The sequence below is a fragment of the Aspergillus nidulans genome, chromosome III (assembly GCF_000011425.1).
Source record: "Aspergillus nidulans FGSC A4 chromosome III".
In the NCBI taxonomy this organism is placed as follows: domain Eukaryota; kingdom Fungi; phylum Ascomycota; class Eurotiomycetes; order Eurotiales; family Aspergillaceae; genus Aspergillus; species Aspergillus nidulans.
This window is the reverse complement of record NC_066259.1, coordinates 891,623-913,952: the sequence shown is the minus strand read 5'-3', so window position 1 is coordinate 913,952 and position 22,330 is coordinate 891,623. Positions and strand designations below refer to the sequence as shown.

The window sequence follows — 22,330 nt, the reverse complement described above, 5'->3', positions numbered from 1 at the left end:
CTTACCACGCGCCCATAGTATGTTTGATGCGGAGAATACGCGTTGCCGAGCTGTATCTAATCCCGACACGAGGGAAATGGTTATGATATCGCTGGACGATTCGACGTCAGGGCTCAATTCTTGATCAGACCAGGCCAATCATTTTAGGCACATGTGCCGCTACTTCACTTCATCTACTCTACTCGCCTGCCTCACCACCTGTGCGGCACGGTGATTTGTTACTTAGATACCACGATCGTTTACTCCTATCAAGATTAATCTTCAAGACCGAACACTTTGACAGTTAATGAGTATAACAACTGTGCTAACAACTGTATGACGAAGATGGGTATCTAATGCTAGAAAGAATAGCGGAAGAACCAAAAAAAAATCGAAATAGCCTAGTCCAATGTTCCTCAACGAGCTCGAGCTCTGTTATAGGCTTCCATGTCATGCGGCAGGATATTTGTTATCCCTCGCTCCAAAAGCTTTTCCACATCCTTCTCTTTCATGGTCACATGCTCGAGGTAATCGGGAATGCGAAGTCCCTCCCTAAAACGTGTTAATCAATGAGTGCGCGTTATATCATAAGGCGATACACACCGATAATAAGAGATCTTCATATTCCGAGCTCGATCCTTAAAGGCCACCTGGCCGCGGCCTTCAATTCGCACTTCGCCCTCTTCAGCCGGCTGTGCAATGTTCTGCCTTTCTATCAGTGACCACTTGTGACCGTGATCCTTCATCAAGCGTATAAGCCTGTTATCTTCAGCTTCCGTCCAGCTATTCCTGGGCTTTGCTGTGTATTGCCCGACGGAGCGCTGGGAGCTGATCGAGGCAGGCTGCGCTGTTCTCTGGCGCGCTGGGCGAGAGGGTTCCTCTACAACAGTTTCTTGGTGGGTGTCAGTGCTGGTATCCAGCCTTCGTGACTCCGCCTCTTCCAGTCGTGGTCGCTTCTTTCTTTCTGGCTGCGGCTTTTTCGCTCGTTGGCTCTCGATATCCGGCGAGCGATCATCATGATCAAAGATGGATTCTTCGACGTCAGAATCCGTCACAGTACTCGCCCGCGCACGTTTCCGAGATACACGCGACTCAACACGTCTAACAGCGCTTTGTTGTGAGTCGTCATCTCGGATCGGCGATACCCGCGCGGCATCTGGTTGGCGGTCGATGAATCGTGAAGTAACACTGCGGCGTGGACTCGAAACCGGCTGTCTAGATAAACCATCCTTGACAGCCTCCCATACCATCTGACTCTGAGTTGGCATCAAGCTGTCTGTCGTCTGAGCGCTGGAAGTAGGCTCCGGTCGCCAAGGCGCTGTCCTTCTAGGGGCAACAGAAGGGCTGCGAGATCTCTCTATATGGGTGCTCTCGTCTACGTTGGCAAACTCCGAATCTTCGCCAAAATTTAGCTCAGGTTCTTCAGTAACCAGCGTGGGACCATCATCAAGAGACGGGACGCGCTCATGAAACAAAGTATGTTGAGACGAGCGGTTTGAGGGTATCTGACGATCAACAGCAGGCAGTTCGTTCCCTGTCGGGGTTCCTGGCTGGACAGTATCAGGTTGTTGGCGACGCTCAGATGTTTCGGTTCCAGATCGGAGGCGCTCTTGTCTTTGTGTAATGCGTTGGATTGAAGCAGAATTCAAGAATGAACTGCAAGATTGTTAGAAAAAATGGACTCAGCTTTGGAGGGTAACGTACGGTCTCGAAGAGCGCCTCCGCTCTGTATCCCTATGGACATCCCGAGACTCAGGCTGCTGTGGTTGCGGTTGCGGCTGCGGCTCTAGTCCTGCAGGGAATCCCTCTGCAACAGCATCCTGTCTCGTGGTATCTCCTCCAGCTTCTTGAAGCTCACCACTGGGTTCTGCCTCTGAAGCTCCCAATGTGCTGCCGAAGCTGGAGGCCTTGGCGTTAGATAACGTGTAGCGAACAGCCTGTGTGCTTATCCGCTTCTTCACCTCGACATGTAGTTCATCTGTCCTTTTGCGGACCCAATGCGCTGCGTGCAGAACGAATCGCTGCCAATTATAAGAGCTTCTCAACTCATTTACATCGAATACTCCATCCATTTCGCCCAGGAGGATTTCCTCGTAGCGGTTCTGAACGTCATCGGTATACTGTGCGGGAAGAGTGCCATCAGCATTGCTTAAGTTTGGCAGATTGAAACCGCGCAATGGCGATTTTCGCGACGAATCCGTGAAAAAGCAGAGTCTGACGAAATTCTTGGAATCGGAACCGGGGCTATCCTGGTTATCCTCCAATTGTGAGATCAAAGACTGGGTGCGAATCTCTAAAGCAAGATTCAAAGTCTCTTTTTCTAGAACACTCTCACCGGCCTCTTTCTCCTCTCCAGCGCCAGCTAGGCCCGTCATAAACGGCCGAGGAAAAAGTTTTTGGATGTTCCTGATTGCTTGCCTCTGTGAGTTTGGATTTGTGCCTGCTAGAAGTATCTCGCATGCGAACCGTGCACAGTTTGCCATTTGCAAAATCGGGGCCGGACTCCAGTCCTCCAAGTCCTCACGCCTATCGGCAAGTGCAGAAGAGACCTTACGAACGACGCCATCAACGTCGATATAGGTATGGCTACCAAAGATTTTGATATCTTCATCGAGAATCTTGAGTAACCGGAGCAGGCGCTTGCTTTGAGTGTTCCTGGGGTCACTGAGCTGGTTGGCTTTTTTCACGGCGTCCACCAATCTGCCCTTGCTAGGAATAAGGAGCTCCAGCACATCGTTTCCGTTTTGCTCAATGTCACGAAGCGCGTCAAGCAGAATTCCCGCTTCAAAATCTGTCTCCGGCTCTTGTACAAAAGTGGTTCCCGTAATGTCCGCGACATCGGGATCTGGAGTAGCCGCTTTGGCGTGGCGATCGCCCGTTTGGTGGGGTTGTTTAAGGGGAGATTCTTCGACAACAGGGTCGAGGGCTTTTGGAGGTCGAAATAAGTAAATGCATAATTAATAAGAAAGAGAACATGGGAGATTATGCAAACGCAAAAGAGATAAGGGCAACAGGGAGCGAGGCCAAGAAGTGGTCCCAATCGGGAAGCAGATCAGGTAAACAAAACACGCCAAAGCTTCAATCAACGTACCCTTGCTTTGCACCCGCTTACTTCGTCTTTCATTTCCAATTAATCTGTTGGAGTTGACTTGAAGCCCTTCGATTTCGCGGCTCTGGCTTCTAGTCATACGTCTACTACTTGGCGACCCTTGGAACTTCGAGAGATCCTGTCGCTGACGCGACTGCGACCGTGACTGTGGGCGTGCTGCCATGATATGATGGATGGGAGCGGCCGACGAGGTAGTGGGCTGTAAACATAGAGTAGATGGTAAAAGTCGTGAAATTTGGATATTGCAGATTTCAGATGGATTGGCGATAAAACCTCTTCGAACTCCATCAACGTTGATGAAAGTTGAGGAGGGGAAGAAAAATAAACTCTACGTGCGGCTGGACTGGAAAGTGAAAGGGGCGGTGATTAACTCTTGTCTTGGCAGAACCAACCATAATGTGGTGGAACAATGGCTGGGATTCAAAGGGTTTGGGGTTGCAATTACGGCTAGGGTATTGATTTTGATTATATAATCAGACAGACCCTAACCCTACGTATCTTCGTATTCAACAAAGCTTGTACGATTTGTAACACGATTGTAACTGGACCGAAAGATGTAACATTTTCTTAAACGCAACACTACCCTGGTTGAATGCAAGCAAAAAACTAGAGAAGATACATCTACACGTAACACGCTGGTCAGCGGTCCATTCTTTTCAAAATGTATGTCTGTACCGATCAACAACTATAATAGCAGGTTCGGTTTGACTTTGTGAATTACAAAACGTATAGTTCAGGTGACTATCAAACCATACATGGCAATCAAGTGAACGGAGATATCCCTGCCACGAGTTTTATTCCCTACTCTACATCGATAGATCTACTCGACAAGGTACAGTTGACCAAGATGACCGATTCTAGAACAACGCCTCCAGCAGATAAATGCAACCGAAAACCAAAAAGGCTGCAGCGCCGCCAAGTGTCACTTTCGATAAGTTAGCCGCACCTTCTCGTTTGAACAAGGGTTCGAACGGAGATACATACCGACACGCATGCTGACTTTACCAGCAATAGCACTGCCCCCAATGACTGCTGCTGCAGTACAAAGACCATGTCCAGTAATCGCGCCAATGGTTACGAACCAATAATCTTGCCCGGCAGCCATGGCGATGGTCGCGATTTGGCTACGGTCACCCCATTCGCCAAGGAATGTCATGACAAAAGTCTGCACCCAAGCGGGGCTGAGGAGAAGAGAGAACAAGTTGTTCAGGCCAACAAGGAGATCATTCCACCTCTGGCCGGGTTGAGGCGATGATCCACGAGAGGAAGAGGAAGATAAACTCTCGGGAGGCGAGGGAAGACGATTCGCGGATGACCGGGGTTTACGTCCCAGCCGCCCAGCTTCCAAAGCATGCGGTGTAACCGAGGACCGACGGCGGCTCATCCGCAGTTGCTCGTGCTCTTTCTCCTCTAGCTCCTGCTCTACTTCTCTCATCTCCTCGCCAACACCCTCATCGGGAGACATTTCCCGACCCTCTTTCAACATCTTGGCGCCAAAGACAAAGAATAATACAGCGGCTAGGAACTTGGTGAACGTCTTGGGAATCAACGAGGGAACAGCATGACCTAAAACAGCGGAGAGAACGGTCATGCCAATCAGCGCTGAGAACGCCGCAGAGAAAACAAGCAGGCGCGGATGTCTCATCGCCATGAGAGCGGCCACCAGGAATGTTTTGTCACCAATCTCGGAAACAACGATCATGGTAAAGGAGAATAGGAGCGAATGGAATGCATCCCTTTCTTCCTCAGGGGGTACTTTATTGCCAGCTGTCGAAGAGCCTTCTTTATTCAAGCCGACGAGACCATCTTTAACGGTGGTGGGGGACTTGGGAAGCGGAATATCATGCGGTTTGCCTGGCATATCTGCGGGTCTCTTTGAAAACAAAGTCAGTCGAGCTCAGTGTCAATGGGACGCGAGAAGGGGTAATACCTCGAGTACACCAAGGGTTGAATCAGAGCTGTAACCTTTGGTGTCCTTCCCGCTGTTGTCTCCTGTACTTGGAAGCTTCTGTTCTTCGCTGTGGGGTAGCGGAGGTGCTTCTTTCGGGCTTCCCGGCGATTTATCCCCACTATAAGTACTGTCCTTCAACTTTCCAGAGACACCCCCCTCTGTCCCACGAGTGCCTTCTTTTGGCGCGGCCCTGTTACGGTCGTCCATGACACCATCGTTCGAGTATGGAATCGGCCTCCCATTAGAGTCCAGCTGTTCGGCAGACTCGGCGATTTGTTGAGCTTGTTCATTCAGTGTTCCAGAACTCTTGCGATCTCGCTCCGCATTCGTCTCCACCCAGGGGCCAGCGTGGGGTCTGCCATCTTTGCCGTCGACTGGGGCGTCCTGCGTCCCTCTTGGAGACGGCTTAGGTGCGAGCTCATCGAGACCTGGGACAACCGCGTTGACCGTAGAGGTATCGCGTTCGGCAACAGAAATCTCATTGCCGTTGTTATATTCCGAAACCTTGTCTGAAAGTACAGTAGTAATCGCTGGCAATAGGAGGAGAACACGCGTCGTAGTATGGAACTTCATTTCCGCAATATAGGATGCTAAACTTATAGGCGAAAGCTGCGAGAAGAAATGAATTTGGTAAAAACCGACAGATCGGAGCGGAATTAAAAGTTCGTATACGGTCTTAAGAGTAGGAGGTGGTTGGATTCGACAATTCAAGGTTCGTCAACGAATGGGCCACGGTGGCGCACGACAAAGATAAGGGCAAAAGCGTATTAATGTGAATAAAGAAATCCGTATATTATTACAAGCCCATTCATGAACCCAAAGACTTGAAAAAGAAAAAAAAAAAAGGAAAATTGAGGAGAAAAGGAGTAAGAAAGAAAGTGGACAGAGTGACGACGACCCTGGGGCTAGAAATCTGAACGCCTGTCCGCGCAGGCAATTTGGCAGGTTGGCGCCGCAAAGGGGTTGATGTCACGTGATGTGCTACCGCTTGCGGTTCTTAATGACGGTTTGGTCGTTGAGGTAATTGTACTCGGTATCCATTGTAAACTAGTTCAAAACTAATTGGGAGAATCATAGGTTGTATCGAGGCTGGATTGGTGTAAAGTGATTACAGAGTGAAATATTTATTTTTTTGAGCGAGGTCGTCTGACCTCAACGATTTAGCGAAGTCACGTGAGCTAGCGGTCCACACCAAGGTCGCCTGAGGTTTTAGCGCGGTCGCCTGAGCTGTAACCTGCCAGATCTCAGCCCGTAGCTTCTTTGTTGAGCCTCGTGATGATCACAGATCTCGATCCGGCTCAATGCCATCCACTATCCTCAAAGGAGGAGAGAGTAGTGTCGCCCTCGACTATATACAAGATCCGGTGTAGAGATGGCGCATAATCTTGAAGTAAAAATCCTGTATCGAGATCCTATTGATCGTGGACAAGGGGAACCACAATCAATTTGCTGGATCGTCGGGTGCCTCCGAGGCGCTGATAAGTGTCAGCGTACTTCCATTCTCTAAGAGACGTTGGAATGCGTCTATATGCGGACGGGGCGTGAGCTACTCCGGTAAAACATAGACGTTTGAAGATCCGTAGTTGCAGTAGCAGTCTCTCATATCCAATTGGAGTCAGAGCTGATATACTCTCCTCAAACTGTCGGGGTGAGTAACACAATAGCTACAAACACTAGACCTTCGCGCCGGTATCGGGAGTGAGAAGAAGCCGGTCGTGTAATAGCCAGTTCCTGAAGAGAAAACCGCGCACCTGACAGCTTGGCTGAACCGAACAGAGAGCCTCGTTGCTGACAACTGCTTCGGGTATTACTACCGTCTTCGAGATTTACCGACTTGATCATCACCACTGCTGATCAGGAACCCATTTCGCAGGCTGAAGTAGCCATTTGGGCTCCTTCGCTAGGATATTCAACGGAAACTTGATGGTCTGTACCATCCTTCCTGGGAAAGATAAAGCCGAGTAACTGACGTATCGAATCTTATAGGAGACCAACACTAGTAAGGTCAAACTGGAAGACGAAGACCTGCATCTTGTTCAGACTCTGATTGGCTTCAACTACGCAACCACGACCAGGGCGCTATGCGTCGATGTTGTTCATGCTGGCGCATACTGCGCTGCGGAAAAATACGATATGCTCAGCCTGAAGGATCATATTAGAGAAAATCCGGAATGCTGAGAAGCCCAACAGGGCCATGGATGACTCCCACATACGATTACGGAAAGTCTATTACGGCGTCGATATGCGAGAGCGGCTCTGCGCGACCTCCTTGTCCGTGCCACTGCAGCTCAATATCGTGCCCTAGTGCTGAAGGAAAGTTTCTTCTGGGTTCTCGAGGAGACGTCTAGTTCTAGGGCAGATTTGACAGGTACTTCTGGGCGGCGCCGCGTTCTGCTGCAGATGGTGGCTGCGTAAGTGAATACGCGTACCGTTCCTCCTACTATACATTTCAATCTAAACGAGTAACTAAGTACGAGGGTGGCGGAATCCTGCTGCGGTTTCTAACTCTGGTCGCAACGCTTAGGTTGATACAACGAACATGAAACCTTCAGGATTCGGTGTGCAACTGGGTTGACCAAGATCAAGACGCTGTTCCAGATGATTTGGAAGCAGACGAGAGACATGACGAATGGGATGTCCAGGGACTTGGGGTCTCTAGAGACATTCTTGCCGGTTAGGCATTGAATCTGGCTATTGATATCAGTAGAAACGTGATGCTATCGACTCACCATGTAGTGAAACCCTAGCGAGCTAGTAAGCATGTCTTGATAAGCGCCGGGAATGGCTTTTACGATCGATGATGCAGGTCAGATCGAAATAACCTGGAATAAGAACTGTAAGAGTAGATGGCATCCATTAGACCTTGATCTGTTTGTGAATGACTGGGGTGAGACTCCTTGATTCTCACACCGGCTTCGCGAAGCTCCGTATAACAGCACTGCCTGCGTGTCCTTGTTTGAGGTAGTATGTAAGTATCACATGGTGTCCCTTAGTATCCGCCCAACTCCATTGTCGATGAACGACGCACAGAGAAATAACAACACTGACAATGAACCCCCAATACTAACAACCGGTATTTCCTTCTCCTCTGCATTTTTACCCTCTCAGACCAACACTAGATCTGCTTCTTCCTCTCCAGTTCTTAACATTCCTTTGGCTTTTGGTATTCCCACGTTCACGTCTAAAAACAGCTCCTGCCACTGGTCTGGCTTCTCCTCTCCCACGCCTATCTTCGAATTCTCTCCGTTTTCTTCCAGCAGCATCGGCTTTCCATCTGCTCGCTTCCAAGTCCGGAACCCTAGGACTCAGAGCAGAACTCGTCTCCGTGGATTCAACGACCATTCCTCGGAAACAACCACGTCAAATATCCCTGATCTTCGGACAGACTCTCCAGCGGCCAAGAATGTGCCGTTCGCTGACGAGGGTGGTCCTCGGCGTTCTGTTATATCGCCAAACCTCGATGTGTCTACTTATGGAGACTTTTATCATATAACCGCAATCCCGCAGCTAGATCCCGACAATCGCGCACCTCAGACAAATATGTCAAATACTGGACCTCTACCGCCTTTGCATCTGGACTCTGTGACTCATGGTGTGCATAACTTGGTAGTCCAGGGCGTTGAGACTTCTTCAGCTGGAATCGAGGAGTTTAAGACCGCGGACATTGACTCGGATTCTGGGATGAAGAAAACGATGTTTGTAACTATGGGGATGATGTGCAGGAGAAGTCTCCTCCCGCCCCTATATATGATATCTGTCTGCAGCAGTTTTTGAGGGAGGTACGGTGCCATCTTTCCAGTCTTGCGGCATCTACGGCGAGATCCGCCTTTGTGCGCGATGAGGCATCTGACATAGGTGCACTATACAAGCAAGTCGGGAGCGCGAGCAAATCTGAGTATTAAAAAACCACCATCGTTGGATTTATCGGTGAGATAATTGACTCAGTGAGCGCATGTATCGAAGGTGATTGTATCCTCCTGGCAAAAGTATAGAAAAATACTAACTTTGAAACCAGAGCACGCGGATGGCTGCACTTGAGGTCCTTGGCTGGAGCAGGTGGAGGCAGCGACGCTCGACGAAAGAATCACATGGACGAGCATGTGAGGCATTCGCATATTCCCGAGGCTTTCTTAGAGCAGGCAGGCAGACTATAAGACTATGACGAATTCTGCATTTACCGAACTCAGGCGCAAAAATGCGTATGGTGTACAGACTATCTCCAAGGATTTGGGAGGTATCATCGCAGTGGATAGCGAGGAAACAGAGGCCGACGACAGCCTGAATTAGCCCAGAAAGTGAGGTCTGCAGTTATGGAGCTGAACGATTGTCTGAATGAGACACACAGTGTTCTCGACCAAGTGCAAAATGTTCCCTGATTTTGTGACTGTGGTGGTTTGGATTCCGGCTAGGGCATCATGATGATCGTGAATGAGTACCAATTTGCAACCTTTTTGAGCATGCTACCAAGTGAATCGCCCTGAGGCTTTATTCAGATGACATTTCAAGGCGTACTCAAACCCGGTAGAGGTTCTTTGTTGCAGCCTCGACTCAACCAAAACCTACATCCGGCCGAACATTCCAAGCCTCGTCTTTGCTTTCAACGCCCGGTCTATAATAGAATCCTAGTTATGAACGCTTTGTTAGAATGAGGCGGTTGGCTGCATCTGATTATGGACACCTTATATTTGTTTTCTTTTCTATCTCCCGCCATACTCGCTATTTCAAATATCCATTACAACGCTCCCGACCTTACCCCCAAAGCTGGTTTCTCTCGACCAGGCATCAATCATGTCCTACAACAACCCTTCATCAACATTAGCATCCAGATTCTCGAACTCAAATACAGCAACATCATCAACTGTGAAGGCAACATACACAGTCCGAGTCGGTCCCAAAGAGGACCCGCACGGCTACGTGCCTCGGTCACTCAACGCTAGTGTCGGCGACTTGATAGTCTTTGAGTTCTATCCTCGTAACCACTCCGTCGTGCAGGCAGACTGGAAAGCACCATGCATGCCTGCCGATGGAAATTATTTTTTCTCCGGGATCAAGAACGATTTCAATGAGGTGAACGGGCAGGTTGTTGGCAGGTTGCCGACGTGGAATTGGACTGTTGATCGAGAAGAGGTATTTTCCCAAATCTTTTAGCCCTTTCAGGAATCCAGGAGCTTAGCTAACCTCAGATGTTCATGATCAGCCAACCTTCTTCTACTGTACTGGCGCAGACTCCTGCATCAGGAACGGCATGGTAGGCGTTATTAACCCGGTACGTACCCTCATCCATACCCACCACCTTTCGCGGCCCAAACTGAGCAACATCCATCAAGAACATTACACAAACATGGGAATCCCAACGAAAAGCTGCCCTCGAAGCCCCCTACATGCTCCTCCCGGGCCAATCTATGCCAGCTGAAGGCTCGAACCCCAATACCGAGACAACAGCTACTCATTTGTCACCATCACCCTCTGCAGGCACCTCTTCAACCTCCTCCCCCAACGCCCTCAGCGGTGGTGCAATCGCCGGGATTGTAGTGGGGTCCGTAGCATTTCTGGCTATCCTATGCTCTCTCTTGTTTCTTCTCGGCTGGAACCGCGTGTATAAGCAATGGCTTTCGCAAGGCCAAGAAGGGAGTGGTGATTGCGCGAGCTCGTCGAAGAATACCCGCACCGTGCAGTGGGTGGATTCTTCCACTCCCGCTGCTATTGGAGTTGGTGTTGATTCTGAAAGGAGTGAAGGTGATAGAGGGAGTACTGGGTTTCCTGGAAGCTTGAGAGCGCATGGGTCATCGCTCCTTCACGAGCCTGCTGCCGATGGAACTATGGTTGGGCTTGAGTTTGGACCCGGATCTCGGCCGGGTACTGCTCCTGGGACTGGAACGGGGACAGGATTCGTCTCAGTAGACCATTGCTTGCCCTTGGCCCCGGCACAGACTGGCACTTCTTCGATCTTTGATGGTGGGTATGGAATTTCGTCTCCTTTGGGAGCGCAGGTCCCGTTTCCGCAGCAGCAGCAGCAGCAGCCTCATTGGAACTGGGATCACAGTATTCATCCGTTTCATTTGAGTGGCTGCAGAGGCGAGCCATCGGAGTTGGAGGCGGATAACCACAAATGAGTTTAATAGGGGTTTCTTTGAACGCTATGGCTTTCAATCTTACGGCCTGCTAGGGCCAATTACCATAACTCTACTCTATTTGGAATATATCGTTAAAGTTGGGCGAATAATTCTGGCTTAATTATGGCACAACGGAAAGGATATTCAGTGGCAAATAGATAGTGAGATTTGCAGAGTACGATGTGATGTTGTGGTATATGCCCTAATTGAAATCCTCCTTGGAAGACAGCTGTGCGAGCCCCGGTAATTCATGCTCCAGATCTTCATCGTGGAGCATCTTCGGATTCAAAGACAATGATCCGCGAGGTACAAAGGTGGCCACTAGGACCAGAATTGCGACCACGCTGAATTGCACGCTGCCCACGTTCCGGATCGCTTCGTAGATATTGCCGTTTCCATCAGGTCCGCCTGTCTTTTCATAGATATGATCGATATAACTGCCGAGTATAGGGGAGGTAATTGCATAAAGAACGATATATGTAGAGTAGAGGAAAGCCATAACGGCGCCAAGGGAAGAGACATTTCTTGTTTTCGACTCGACCCTGGCAAGCGCAGCTTGAATATAGGCGGCCAAGGATACATCACCGGCAGCCCAGCCAAAAGAAATTGGTAAGAATGTGGCTGCAGCGATCCAAGCCATGGAAACTTGGTGCATTTCAGGTCGCCAATATGGAAGATACCACGTTACGAGCAGCAAAAGGGCGTCTAACCGAAGCCAAGGGATTGGAGTTGCGACCGTGTTTGTGAATAGGATCACAAACAGCGCGCCTAAGAGTTCGCCTAGATTCGAGCCACCGACAATGATCTGCGACCAAGCTGCGTTTCCAAGATAGCGACGGGAAATGGCGGGGGCCACACTATTCTCTAGGTACCGATGAGCGTATAGTGCAACGGAGTATCCGGGCAATAGCCAGATAAACTTGCGGGAGGAGAAGAGGATGCGGCCCCCTGTCCAAATGGATTCTAGAAAAAGCCAGAACCCGACGACGACTGCTTGGATATATGGCGGTTGATCTTCGAGTACTTGAGTCCGCTGACTCTGAAAACCGTGATCGCCGATGAAGAACCAGCCGGCAGCCGATAAGAAGAAGCAAATCGGGGTGATCAGGAAAGAGTAATTGTTTCCAAGATAGGGGATCAGAGCCAATGCGGTGCAAAAAGCCCCAGCCGTTCCTGATACTTCGTAGAATATATGCACCAAAGCATCTACCTGACGTAGTTTCTGCACATTGCCACCAACTAGATCCCGCGGGATCACACGCCGGATCAACTCAACCATGCCGTAGGCGATACCGGCCACGCAATACACGGGAATAATGCCATCAGTGTCGTAGCTGCCGTAGTAGTGGAAGTCATGTTCAGGGTGGTGATCTCGAAAGGCCGACGGGAGGAATCGACCGCCTGTGCTGGCATCAATGATGAGAAGTAGGGCGCTGAGAAGGCCAAAGACCAGAACGGCGCCGGCCAGAACCAGCCGCGAAGGGAACCTTCGGATAAGCGGGGCGATCAGGATGGACCCAACACATTGACAGGCCTGGTTCAGGCCCACCATAAGCCCAACCCGTTGAAACGTTTTTGGGGTGGTGTTGGTCAGGTAGGCGTCATAATCGTAGCGATTAGTTGCAAGTGTCACGATCGATCCGTTGAACGCTTCAAGCCCGAACTTGTACATCATAATACCCAAAATGTATATGGCTATGTTGCGTCTCTCCGCAGGAGTAAACAAGCGCCAATTCTGCTTGACTGCATCGTAAAAGGGTGCCATAGCCCTGGGCGCCCCATAATCATCTTCCACAAGCGGGAGTAATATCGCAGGAGCGTGAAGCGCTGCTGCCAGAGGCTTTTAAATGATGACCAGTGACGAACGACCCCGCCGTCAGAGATGTAGTGCTCAGCCTGACATTCCGATAGCTGACCCGACATTGCTTCTTCCCTGTGGTCATCCCACGGGCCCTGCCTGACTGGCATCTCGGCGAGAACAGTCGAGAACCGTGAGAACAAATCGAACCCCAGGAATCAAGCACGTTGGGTGGGTAATAACAGGGATCAGGAATTGAGTAATATCTAAACTTTGCTTAGTGAAGTACTAGGGAGCTCTCATGGAAGTCGTGTAGAAGCTCTTGGATGGCTGGTATGCATCTTGGCCCTCGTGGTTTATGGAGGAATCGAATCCCGCGAGGGAGGCACGTGGTGGAGACCTCCAGATAGGGCTAGCGTTCAATCACGTGAGGAAACTGGGTATGCCCGGCAATGCCAAGACCAAACATATGGCGCTTCAGCATGGTTATGTATCCAGCAAGGAGCAGAATACAAGACAGCACATTTGGATTTCAGTCCTATGATGTCAGCGCTTATGCACCACTACTACAGTAGGGAGGAAATTTTATCAACAAGCACGGTTGTTTCGCGCGGGATGCTGCATGCTGCATGCTGCGGACTTGGCTCAGCTGGTCCTCCGCATCCTTCGCCAAGACTCAGAGCCGTATGAAGGAGTATGAAGTACATAATCTCTGCCAGCGTCAACTATACTATGATCACAATACCAGTTCTATGACGATGACATTGACACTATACTAGAAATCAACAATAGCCAACTCATTCATGCATCCATCCATAGCAACCCGTGTCGCGTCCGAATATCAGTATACAAATATCAACTGGATGAGTTTACCCCTTAAACACCGGCCGATTTTGAGATGACGGGGAAAGAACACATAGGCAGGAAGCGAAGGTAATGAAAATAAATTGGAATTGAGAAACCTCAGTGAAGACTATTACAATTTGGGCTAAGTGTCAGCTTGGTCTTACGATATCTTATCATGGTTCTGCCGTTCTGGGCAGAACATACTAGAGAGATCAAGACTTTGCTGCCTCAGGCGCGATCACGCAACGCCGCAAACAACCGCTCTTTCCGCTCTCGAGCTTCGAGTGCTTCGCTCATCGAGTTCTTGGATCCCGAAGTCACAGTGGGCTTTGCTCCGCCCCATCGTTTGAGCTTTTGCCCGAGAATCTCAGACGTCAGCGTGCAGATTTATTGAGGTCGATGACCCATGTCACACTGTGGTCCAAGTGTATGGCATTTGTCGATCGGAGCTGAGTGATTGGACCGTTAGGGAGACAACGAGGAGCTACCCCAAGCCTCTTTTTTCGGCACCTCTCTCGACTGGTCCCTCGAGTCAGCCTTTGTTCACCGTTCAAAGAGCAACGTTCGCGTGACTCGCTTCTCATCTGGCTTTGACCGCTGCGGGGCCGCCGCATGACTGCTGAAACGCTGTGTTGCTATCTCCCGCCACTGTCTGGGTCGTCGTCCACCGCCAGAACATAAATATGCAAGCTGGCCGTCGGCAGCTGTGCTCTCTAGCCCCTTTTACTACAGGCTCTGATTCAGAGCGCTGTCGTACCTCAATGTTATATGTGAGTATTTTTCTGCCGTCGCGGAAGCTTTGTTAGAGCCCGCTAACCAAGTGCCACACCGACCTAATAGAGAACGCGTGTTTCGTAGCATAGATTCCGGAGTTCGTTTTATATTCTCGAATTTCTTTTCAAACCTGCATTCCTCCCCTTGCATCCACCCTTTGCTCCGGCGTGCGTTGATACCATCAAATAGCACTGGCGGCATCTGAAGGCCACATGGCTGCTGCAGCGGGGCAGCCGCACGAAGATATGGGCTCACAACAGGCAGAAAAGGGTTGGTGGAAAAGGGTATTTCGCTCGGCTTCGTCTGGAAACTCCAGGTCGAGTCAGGGTCCAGAGGACATAGACTATCGCCCTAGAGCGACCTTGGGTATTCTTAGTGATCGGGAGACCGACGAAGTGCCAGGTAAGAATGCCCCTGGGTCTCGGTGAGGATCCGCTAACTTAGGCTACTAGGGACTGTACTCCTCCTATCTTCCAACCGTAACGAACCGCTGGGCTTGAGGCATCAGCCTCAACGTACATCAGCCTCATCGCTGCCTGTCTCACATCCTCCATCGAGGTCGTCTTCTCGCGCATCGGCGCCCCCTACAAAGAAGACCGCGGACGGAAAGATTGTCTTGAACCCACAGCCAGACGATTCAAGAAATGACCCTTTGAACTGGCCGGTCTGGCGACGTGATGCCGCATTGATCTCACTGGGCTTTTACTGCCTGATGGGCGGCGGCATGACGCCCATTCTCGCCGCCGGCTTCAACCAGGTCGCGGAGGCTTACGATGTTGACACGCAGAAGGTGGCATATACTACAGGGTTGTATATGCTAGGGCTGGGTATTGGATCAGTTGTCATGTCACCTACCGCAATTCTGTGGGGAAAGCGCCCGGTTTATTTACTAGGCGCAACCCTGTTCATTATCTCTGCAGTCTGGTGTGCAGTGTCACCAAACTACCCTAGCCTCGTCGTGGCTCGTATCTTTCAAGGCATTGCGGTCAGCCCCGTCGAGTGCTTACCCTCAGCAACGATCGCGGAGATCTACTTCTTGCATGAGAGAGCATATCGAGTTGGAATCTATACACTTCTCCTCCTCGGAGGTAAGAACCTTATCCCACTTGTTAGTGCAGCCATCATCGGCAGCCTAGGTTGGCGCTGGGTATTCTGGATCGTCGCTATCATTGTCGGCGCCTGCCTCGTTTTGATATTTTTCTTCCTGCCGGAAACCTTCTGGGATCGTACCCCACGGCCCCGTCGACACCGCAAACGCCCTGATTTCTACCGGAGCGTGTCGGACATGGTGTCGCATGGACTTCACAGGGGCCGCACCACCAATGCTCATCCTCGTGACATCTCGGAGGATGCTCCAGATGCCGTTTCTCAAAAGCGGTCCAAGAAGGGTCATGTTGGCTTTATCGAAAACGAGCCCGAAGATGAGGAGTTAGAGCAGGAGAAGCAGGAGTTGCCCTACGGATCGGACCCGGTGTCTCTGGTGCAGAGCCAAAGCCAAGTGGCAGACCCGTCTGTGGAGCCTTCTGATCCGGAATCAACGGAGAAGCCGAGTCTTCCGCCGCTAACCAACGGCGGTGCGACTCGCTCTTCTGATCTAGAAGCTGGACGATTTGCGTCGCCGTCACCTGCGCGAAGCGAGTCAGCGGATCCGGCTGCAGGGTTAAGCTTGCCCGTTCAGTATACTAATCGACTTCGTGACAAGACAAAAATCCCGTACACCTACTACCTGCGACCATGGAACGGAAGGATTTCGCAGGATCGTTGGTTACGGGTTGCTATCCGTCCGTTCATATTGTTCGCGTATCCGGCAGTATTGTGGTCGACCGCCGTGTACGCGCTGTCGGTGGGATGGCTCATCGTCTTGTCAGAGGTCGTTTCCCACATCTACCAAGATAGGGAGACCTATAACTTCACCGCTCTTCAGACTGGCCTGGTCTATATCTCTCCGTTCGTGGGCGGCTTACTAGGCACGGCGGTGGCAGGTAAGATTTCAGATATCATTGTCCGGTATATGACACGACGCAACGGTGGAGTTTACGAGCCGGAGTTCCGCCTTATAATGGCTATCCCCATCGCCCTATCGACGACCATAGGGCTTATGGGATTCGGCTGGAGCGCCCAAGAAAAAGACGCTTGGATTGTCCCGACCATCTTTTTCGGCCTGGTGTCGTTTGGATGCTGCTTAGGGAGTACGACGTCCATCACATTCTGTGTCGATAGCTACCGGCAGTATGCTGGAGAAGCCTTGGTAACCCTGAACTGGAGCAAGAGTGAGTCTCCTTCCCAACCATTACTCATTCTCGATCAGCTTAACTCAACTTTGGTGCAGATGTTTTCCACGGCCTGGTCTTCTCGCTGTTCGTTGTGGACTGGATGGAGGATGATGGAGCACGAACGGTCTTTATAGCTCTTGGCGTCATTCAGTTCGGACTGCTGCTCTTTTCTATTCCGATGTATATTTTCGGCAAGCGGGCTCGCATGTGGACTGTGCGCAAGAAATTGATGGAGAGATTCTAATGATTGCCTTTGGATAAGGCGTAACGGTTGTTCTTGGATGCATAAGATATGTTTGGGTGTACATAATTCCATGTTTCAGCCTCTAGAGTCTAGATTCATGATAAATGCTACGAGACATGAAATTCACTAGGGAAAACAGCTAAGCTCTTAGACAAAAAAAATCTGGGGTATGCCTGTCATTCATACAAGCATGATTGGAGCCAACTAATGCGCAATGATGCATGAAACTCACTGAGTTCTCTACTCTCCATCGTAAATCCTTAACTTTTATGTATGCACCTTATGATCGGAGGCGATCCGCCATACCAGAGATAGGTTGGTTACAGAGGGGCGCAAGTGGCGGGTCACGGGAGTGATGCCGCCAATCACAACGGGCCGCTGACAGGGGCCGCTCTCTTCCCGTGGCCAGAAACCGGTTGTGGTGTCCAGACCAGGCCTTGAATGGTCGCGATCAGATCACGTCTTCAGGTTTGAGGCCATCAAGGCTCCCACAATTAACACGGCTCCATGTCCCCCTCACCCTATTTTGCTTCCAGATCGCACTGTTGCCGAATAGTGCTGATACAATCTCAACTGCGGATCTGCTCACCTTGAAAGGTTGTAGTTCAACTCATTTTCAGTGTCGCCACAGCCGTGCTTCTCCGAGAGCACATTCCCACCCCAGGTTTGTTTCCAGGGTTTGGAAATGAAAGGCCGCGCATTCATGCGTTTCCCGCCACAGCTCCCTGCATGAATCCGCTGTTGTTTGGTTCGACATTTGCATTCGGTTTCAGAATTTGTGCTTTTCATATTTTTTGACCAAGCTCTTTCTTATCGTTATCCTTACTCCCATACTGCCCCTCGTCGAATCTCCGCATATTCCCTAGAACGCTGAATTCGACGATGTGGTGGTAGGAAAAAAAAAACCTCTTATACTGTTTGCAGCAACTCCAGCAACTCTACCCCTCTCTTGAATCCACGATCATGGCGTCGTCACGCTCGAGAGAGCAGGACCACATCGATGGCCGTCGAGCTCGCGAGCTCTATCGTTATTTCCAACCGCAGCGTTCTCTCTCTGCAGACCGACTATTGACACATTCGACAAGCGATTCGGAGTCCGCACAACTGGGGGATGCTCCTGCTGGAGAGTCTATCTTCGCTACAACTCCTCCTTCACCAGCACTGTCTGGGCAAGTTGCCTCTACTACCACGGGCCTTCTGCCCGAAGCTCTCATTCTTGGAGAGTACAATGCGACTCTGAATTCTTTTGCGCAATTAGCGGCGCTCCGTCTCGATGTAGAACGTGTTGTGATAAGGTGTGTAACTTCCCCTTTGGCTAGTTACTTCTAATAGATTGGAATTCCAGTGTGTCAGACCGATCGTCGATGTTTATTATAGCCCAAAGCTCGAGGTCTCACCGCAACGGAAAGAAACCGTCTGAGAAGGATGATAGCGGCACGTGGGATGGCTGTTACCCTCTTTCCTCAGCTACGTGGGCGATGTGCAAGGTGGGCTTTCCGACTACCCAAACACTGGGCTTTATTCTGAGAACGTGAATCTGCTGACACTTTCTCTTAACCAGAAAACCGTGGATCTTCCGCCGTCAAATAGAGAACGTGGAGAGTATCACTTTCTTGAAATCAACGACATGAGCCGCGATGAACGCTACAAGAATATCTCTTTCGTCAAGGGCGACCAGCGTTTCAGATTCTACGCTGGAATGCCTCTAACAACGGAAAGCCATAAGATCAATATCGGCTGCTTCTTTTTGCTGGACACAAAACCCCATAATGGACTCACTGTGGAGGAAAAGGAAATCATGGGATCGATTTCAGTCTTGATCATGAATTTTCTGAAAGTGAGCCGACAGGCTTCGGAGGGCCGACGGGCCGCTCGGCTATCTCGAGGACTAAGTTGTTTTGTTGAGGGTAGCTCGAGTTTTGTCGATACTGCCGACCCTTCATACACAGGGAGCGTTTCCACTTTGCCCGGCTCGCCCCCGTTTTCTGCTCCAAGAGGCAATCATTTATCAGTACGGTCATCGAACAGCGTTGAAGGGCTTTTGAAAAGGTCTCACAGCAGCGATGCGCGCTCTTTCAGCTCAATATCCGATTACAAAATCGATCCAGGTCGCTCCTCCAATCCACCTACTCCTCTTCCCGAATGGTGGTCCGGGACTCAGCGCAGGGAGCTCGAGGGTCTCGATCAATCCCATGGCAATTCCTGGGCGTTCAAGAGAGCTGCAAATTTGTTACGTGAAAGTCTAGAGCTTGGGGGCGACGGCGGTGTTGTCTTTCTCGAGACTGGTACCACTCCAGCGCTCGATATCGACTCAGGAAGTGACTATACCGCTGAAAACGTAACCCCGGCCTCTGTGCTGGCAATGTCCACCAACGAGGAGCCCTTTGCGCCGTCGCCCGGATCGACAGTGGCTTCTCCCGCGGCCAATCTCGACACTGGGTTTCTCCAACAGCTTATACGCCGATACAGCAAAGGGAAGCTATGGTCCTTTCATCGAGATGGCAGTGTTTCGAGCTCGGACGATGAAAATGCCAAGCCCTCAAGAAATAGTGCCCGGACTGCAAGGGCCCAGGAGCTGACAAAGAGCGCACCGAAAAGATGGAGAAGCGTTGAAAATACGTTACTTAATACCTATTTTCCCAACGCGACCCAAGTACTTTTCGTCCCGTTGTGGAATGCCGCAAGTTCCCAGTGGTTCGCAGGATGCTTCTGCTGGAACACAGTGGAGAGTCGTGTCTTTAGCTCCTCCGTCGAGCTGAGCTCTGTGCTGGGGTTTGGTTCCTCCATTATGGTGGAACATAGCCGTCTTGAATCACTCATTTCAGATCGCCAGAAAGGCGATTTTATTGGCAGCATTTCGTAAGCACTCTGCGATAACTTTGATACCCAGGCTAATAGCTCAATAGGCACGAACTCCGTAGTCCGTTGCATGGTATATTGGCAGCGGCAGAGTTTTTGAGCGGCACAAATCTGGACGAGTTCCAGGGCCAGTTGTTAGACACCATCAACGCATGCAGCCTAACGTTGTTGGACACAATGAACCAAGTTCTTGATTTCAGCAAGATCGTTTCGCTGGAGAGGAAGGCTCGCCAAATGAGACAAAACAAGAAGCAACAGTTTGCAGGTTTCAGTGGTAAAGCATCAGTTGGCTTGGACAACTCCGTGCGAACTGATATTGCGCTCCTAGCAGAGGAGGTGGTGGAAGGCGTATGTCTTGGACACGCATACAGTCTGAAATCATCCTCCAATCCAATGAGCCCCGCCGCGGATTTGCCCAAAGGGAAACGGGTTAGTCATCCTCGCGCTGAGATGGGCGTGGAAGTAGTTGTCGACATCGCGCAAAATAACTGGACCTACAATGCCCAGCCAGGTGCCTTGAGGCGGATCATCATGAACGTCTTCGGTAACGCCATGAAATACACAGAGGCAGGCCACGTTTGTGTTCGTCTTGAAGCCGCTGAATCTAACGACGATCGCCATAGCCAACCAGCGGAGGATTTGATAACATTGACGGTGTCCGATACTGGAAAAGGGATCTCGGAGGAATTCCTGCGCGGTCGACTATATACTCCATTCGCGCAAGAGGACACGCTCGCTGTAGGAACGGGGCTTGGGTTGTCAATCGTTCGCAGTCTGGTTAAATCCTTGGGTGGCAGCATCGACATACACAGTCGCGCAGGTGAAGGGACGACCGTGAGAGTCACCGTGCCCCTCACACGCCCTGGAGACGATGTAGAGGTAATTTCGCCCACCACAACCGAGCCGGACATCGTTCGCTCAGCGTCCGAGAAGGATCCTCCGAATCACTGTGACCTCCTTCGTCACAATTATACCAACAAACGAGCGGCCATAATTGGAAAGGGGCCTACTGATGCGCGCGCACATCTTTTGTGGTCTACTATCTCGGATTATCTGACTAGATGGTACGAGTTCGAGCTGGTCTCGTGGCCGTCTGAGCAACCCGTCGACATCGTGCTAGCAGACGAGCATATGTTAGCCGATCTTCCGCGTACTTTTTCGACTCTCACGTCCCTACCCCCGCTTATTATCCTTTGCAGCAGGTCTATTGATTACGAAGTCGCACGCATGCAATGGTCCCCCCTTGCCGACGTAGTGAGCATTATCACTCGCCCATGCGGGCCGTACAAACTCGCCCGTACGATTCAGAAATGTTTTGACTCAGCGAAGGGCACTGTATCGGAACAGGCCCAGGCTGAAAGAACGCTTCCGTTTCGACCAAAGACAACGCTATTGACCGCGGCGAATGCGATACCAGAGGAGGAGCAGAAATCTTTCGGAATATTGAATATTACCCCAGATTCGACCGATGGAGCGAGCTCAAATACGCCAAATTCCAAGGGCTCAGACAGGTCAACGCCTTCACAAGAGAGCTCAGAGATGTCTGATCCTATGTCGACTCTGGCTTCGTCCTGCCAACTTCGACCGCAGCCCGTGGCGGAATCTACCGCTAAGCTGGAACGTACCCCAAAAATTCTAGTGGTGGATGACAACTTCATCAACCTCAATCTAATGCTCACCTTCTTGAGAAAGCGTCGATTGCAATATCTAGACTCAGCTGAAAATGGGCAGCTTGCAGTCGACGCTGTAGAACGAACGCCTGGAGGGTACGACTTGATTTTCATGGGTAAGCTCTCTCTTTTCTCAGACCCAGTCATGACGTCGGCTGACACATCAAACAGACATCTCCATGCCGGTTATGAACGGTTTCGAAGCTACGCGGGCCATCCGTGCCATCGAAAGAGAGCGCGGGACGGAGCTTCCTACCCCGGCGACCATCATCGCCCTCACAGGGCTGAGCAGTGTGCGCGACGAATCCGAAGCGCTCTCCTCCGGCTTTGATCTCTTCCTCACGAAACCCGTGTCGTTCAAAGAAGTGTCTAAGTTACTCGACGAATGGAGTGCAAAGGCAATCTAAACGATCTAAACGACATTAATTTATTCCACTTCCGGCAACGTCCGCCCCGTACTACGACGCGATGGCAGTGCTTATGAACATGTGCATTATGGGACATGATTTTATTTCCACCCGTCGCTATCGAGTTTGCATTCAATGCATTTCATGCATTCTCTTCTGATGGCTGTTATGGTTGTTGCATATATCATGGGTGGCATCCTGATTTGTTCGGTTTGTTTTCCTCTTGCGGGGTTGCTTTGTACACGGATATGGAAGCGCGATGATACCCCCTATTTGAATAGATATAACGTGATCAATCGATTCATGA

At 50.6% G+C, this 22,330-nt stretch overlaps 7 protein-coding genes across 7 annotated transcripts, besides 1 other annotated feature; 3 read left to right on the top strand and 4 right to left on the bottom strand.

The window, feature by feature from the left end:
- Positions 1–22,330: part of a sequence feature (contig 1.81 1629..156263(-1)) that runs on past both edges of the window.
- On the bottom strand, positions 276–3,583 carry ANIA_04813 (SANT/Myb-like DNA-binding domain-containing protein). The gene is made up of 4 exons (XM_050611615.1): positions 3,071–3,583; positions 1,684–2,905; positions 583–1,635; positions 276–531 (listed from the first exon to the last, which is right to left on the bottom strand). Exons 1-4 carry the CDS (start codon positions 3,249–3,251, stop codon positions 396–398), a joined length of 2,592 nt encoding a protein of 863 aa, XP_050467625.1. The 5' UTR covers positions 3,252–3,583; the 3' UTR covers positions 276–395.
- Positions 3,946–5,612, bottom strand: ANIA_04814 (TMEM165/GDT1 family protein; the record flags this gene model as incomplete). The annotated part of the gene is made up of 3 exons (XM_657326.1): positions 3,946–4,013; positions 4,073–4,961; positions 5,019–5,612. The coding sequence occupies 3 exons, from the start codon at positions 5,610–5,612 to the stop codon at positions 3,946–3,948; spliced, it is 1,551 nt and encodes a 516-aa protein (XP_662418.1).
- Positions 7,541–7,801, bottom strand: ANIA_11447 (uncharacterized protein; the record flags this gene model as incomplete). The annotated part of the gene is made up of 2 exons (XM_050611614.1): positions 7,541–7,726; positions 7,769–7,801. The coding sequence occupies 2 exons, from the start codon at positions 7,799–7,801 to the stop codon at positions 7,541–7,543; spliced, it is 219 nt and encodes a 72-aa protein (XP_050467624.1).
- ANIA_04815 (cupredoxin domain-containing protein) lies at positions 9,828–11,152 on the top strand (the record flags this gene model as incomplete). Its single annotated transcript, XM_657327.1, has 3 exons — positions 9,828–10,166; positions 10,237–10,305; positions 10,367–11,152. 3 exons carry the CDS (start codon positions 9,828–9,830, stop codon positions 11,150–11,152), a joined length of 1,194 nt encoding a protein of 397 aa, XP_662419.1.
- ANIA_04816 (uncharacterized protein) lies at positions 11,355–13,120 on the bottom strand (the record flags this gene model as incomplete). Its single annotated transcript, XM_657328.1, has 2 exons — positions 11,355–12,887; positions 13,019–13,120. The coding sequence occupies 2 exons, from the start codon at positions 13,118–13,120 to the stop codon at positions 11,355–11,357; spliced, it is 1,635 nt and encodes a 544-aa protein (XP_662420.1).
- Positions 14,467–17,229, top strand: ANIA_04817 (putative MFS transporter). Its single transcript, XM_657329.2, has 4 exons — positions 14,467–14,566; positions 14,637–14,972; positions 15,023–16,840; positions 16,900–17,229. The coding sequence occupies exons 2-4, from the start codon at positions 14,783–14,785 to the stop codon at positions 17,085–17,087; spliced, it is 2,196 nt and encodes a 731-aa protein (XP_662421.1). The 5' UTR covers positions 14,467–14,566; positions 14,637–14,782; the 3' UTR covers positions 17,088–17,229.
- On the top strand, positions 18,051–22,023 carry ANIA_04818 (protein hk-8-4; the record flags this gene model as incomplete). The annotated part of the gene is made up of 5 exons (XM_657330.1): positions 18,051–18,382; positions 18,433–18,574; positions 18,649–19,946; positions 20,009–21,732; positions 21,788–22,023. The coding sequence occupies 5 exons, from the start codon at positions 18,051–18,053 to the stop codon at positions 22,021–22,023; spliced, it is 3,732 nt and encodes a 1,243-aa protein (XP_662422.1).

Excerpts from the sequence above, each read along its gene's own strand:
- ANIA_04813 (XM_050611615.1), bottom strand. The coding sequence starts at position 3,251 with ATGGCAGCACGCCCACAGTCACGGTCGCAGTCGCGTCAGCGACAGGAT. Across the intron at positions 2,906-3,070 it reads TAAGCGGGTGCAAAGCAAGG|CCCTCGACCCTGTTGTCGAA; the intron begins GTACGTTGATTG and ends GACCTCCAAAAG. Across the intron at positions 532-582 it reads ATGAAGATCTCTTATTATCG|GGAGGGACTTCGCATTCCCG; the intron begins GTGTGTATCGCC and ends AACACGTTTTAG.
- ANIA_04817 (XM_657329.2), top strand. The coding sequence starts at position 14,783 with ATGGCTGCTGCAGCGGGGCAGCCGCACGAAGATATGGGCTCACAACAG. Across the intron at positions 14,973-15,022 it reads GGAGACCGACGAAGTGCCAG|GGACTGTACTCCTCCTATCT; the intron begins GTAAGAATGCCC and ends TTAGGCTACTAG. Across the intron at positions 16,841-16,899 it reads AACCCTGAACTGGAGCAAGA|ATGTTTTCCACGGCCTGGTC; the intron begins GTGAGTCTCCTT and ends ACTTTGGTGCAG.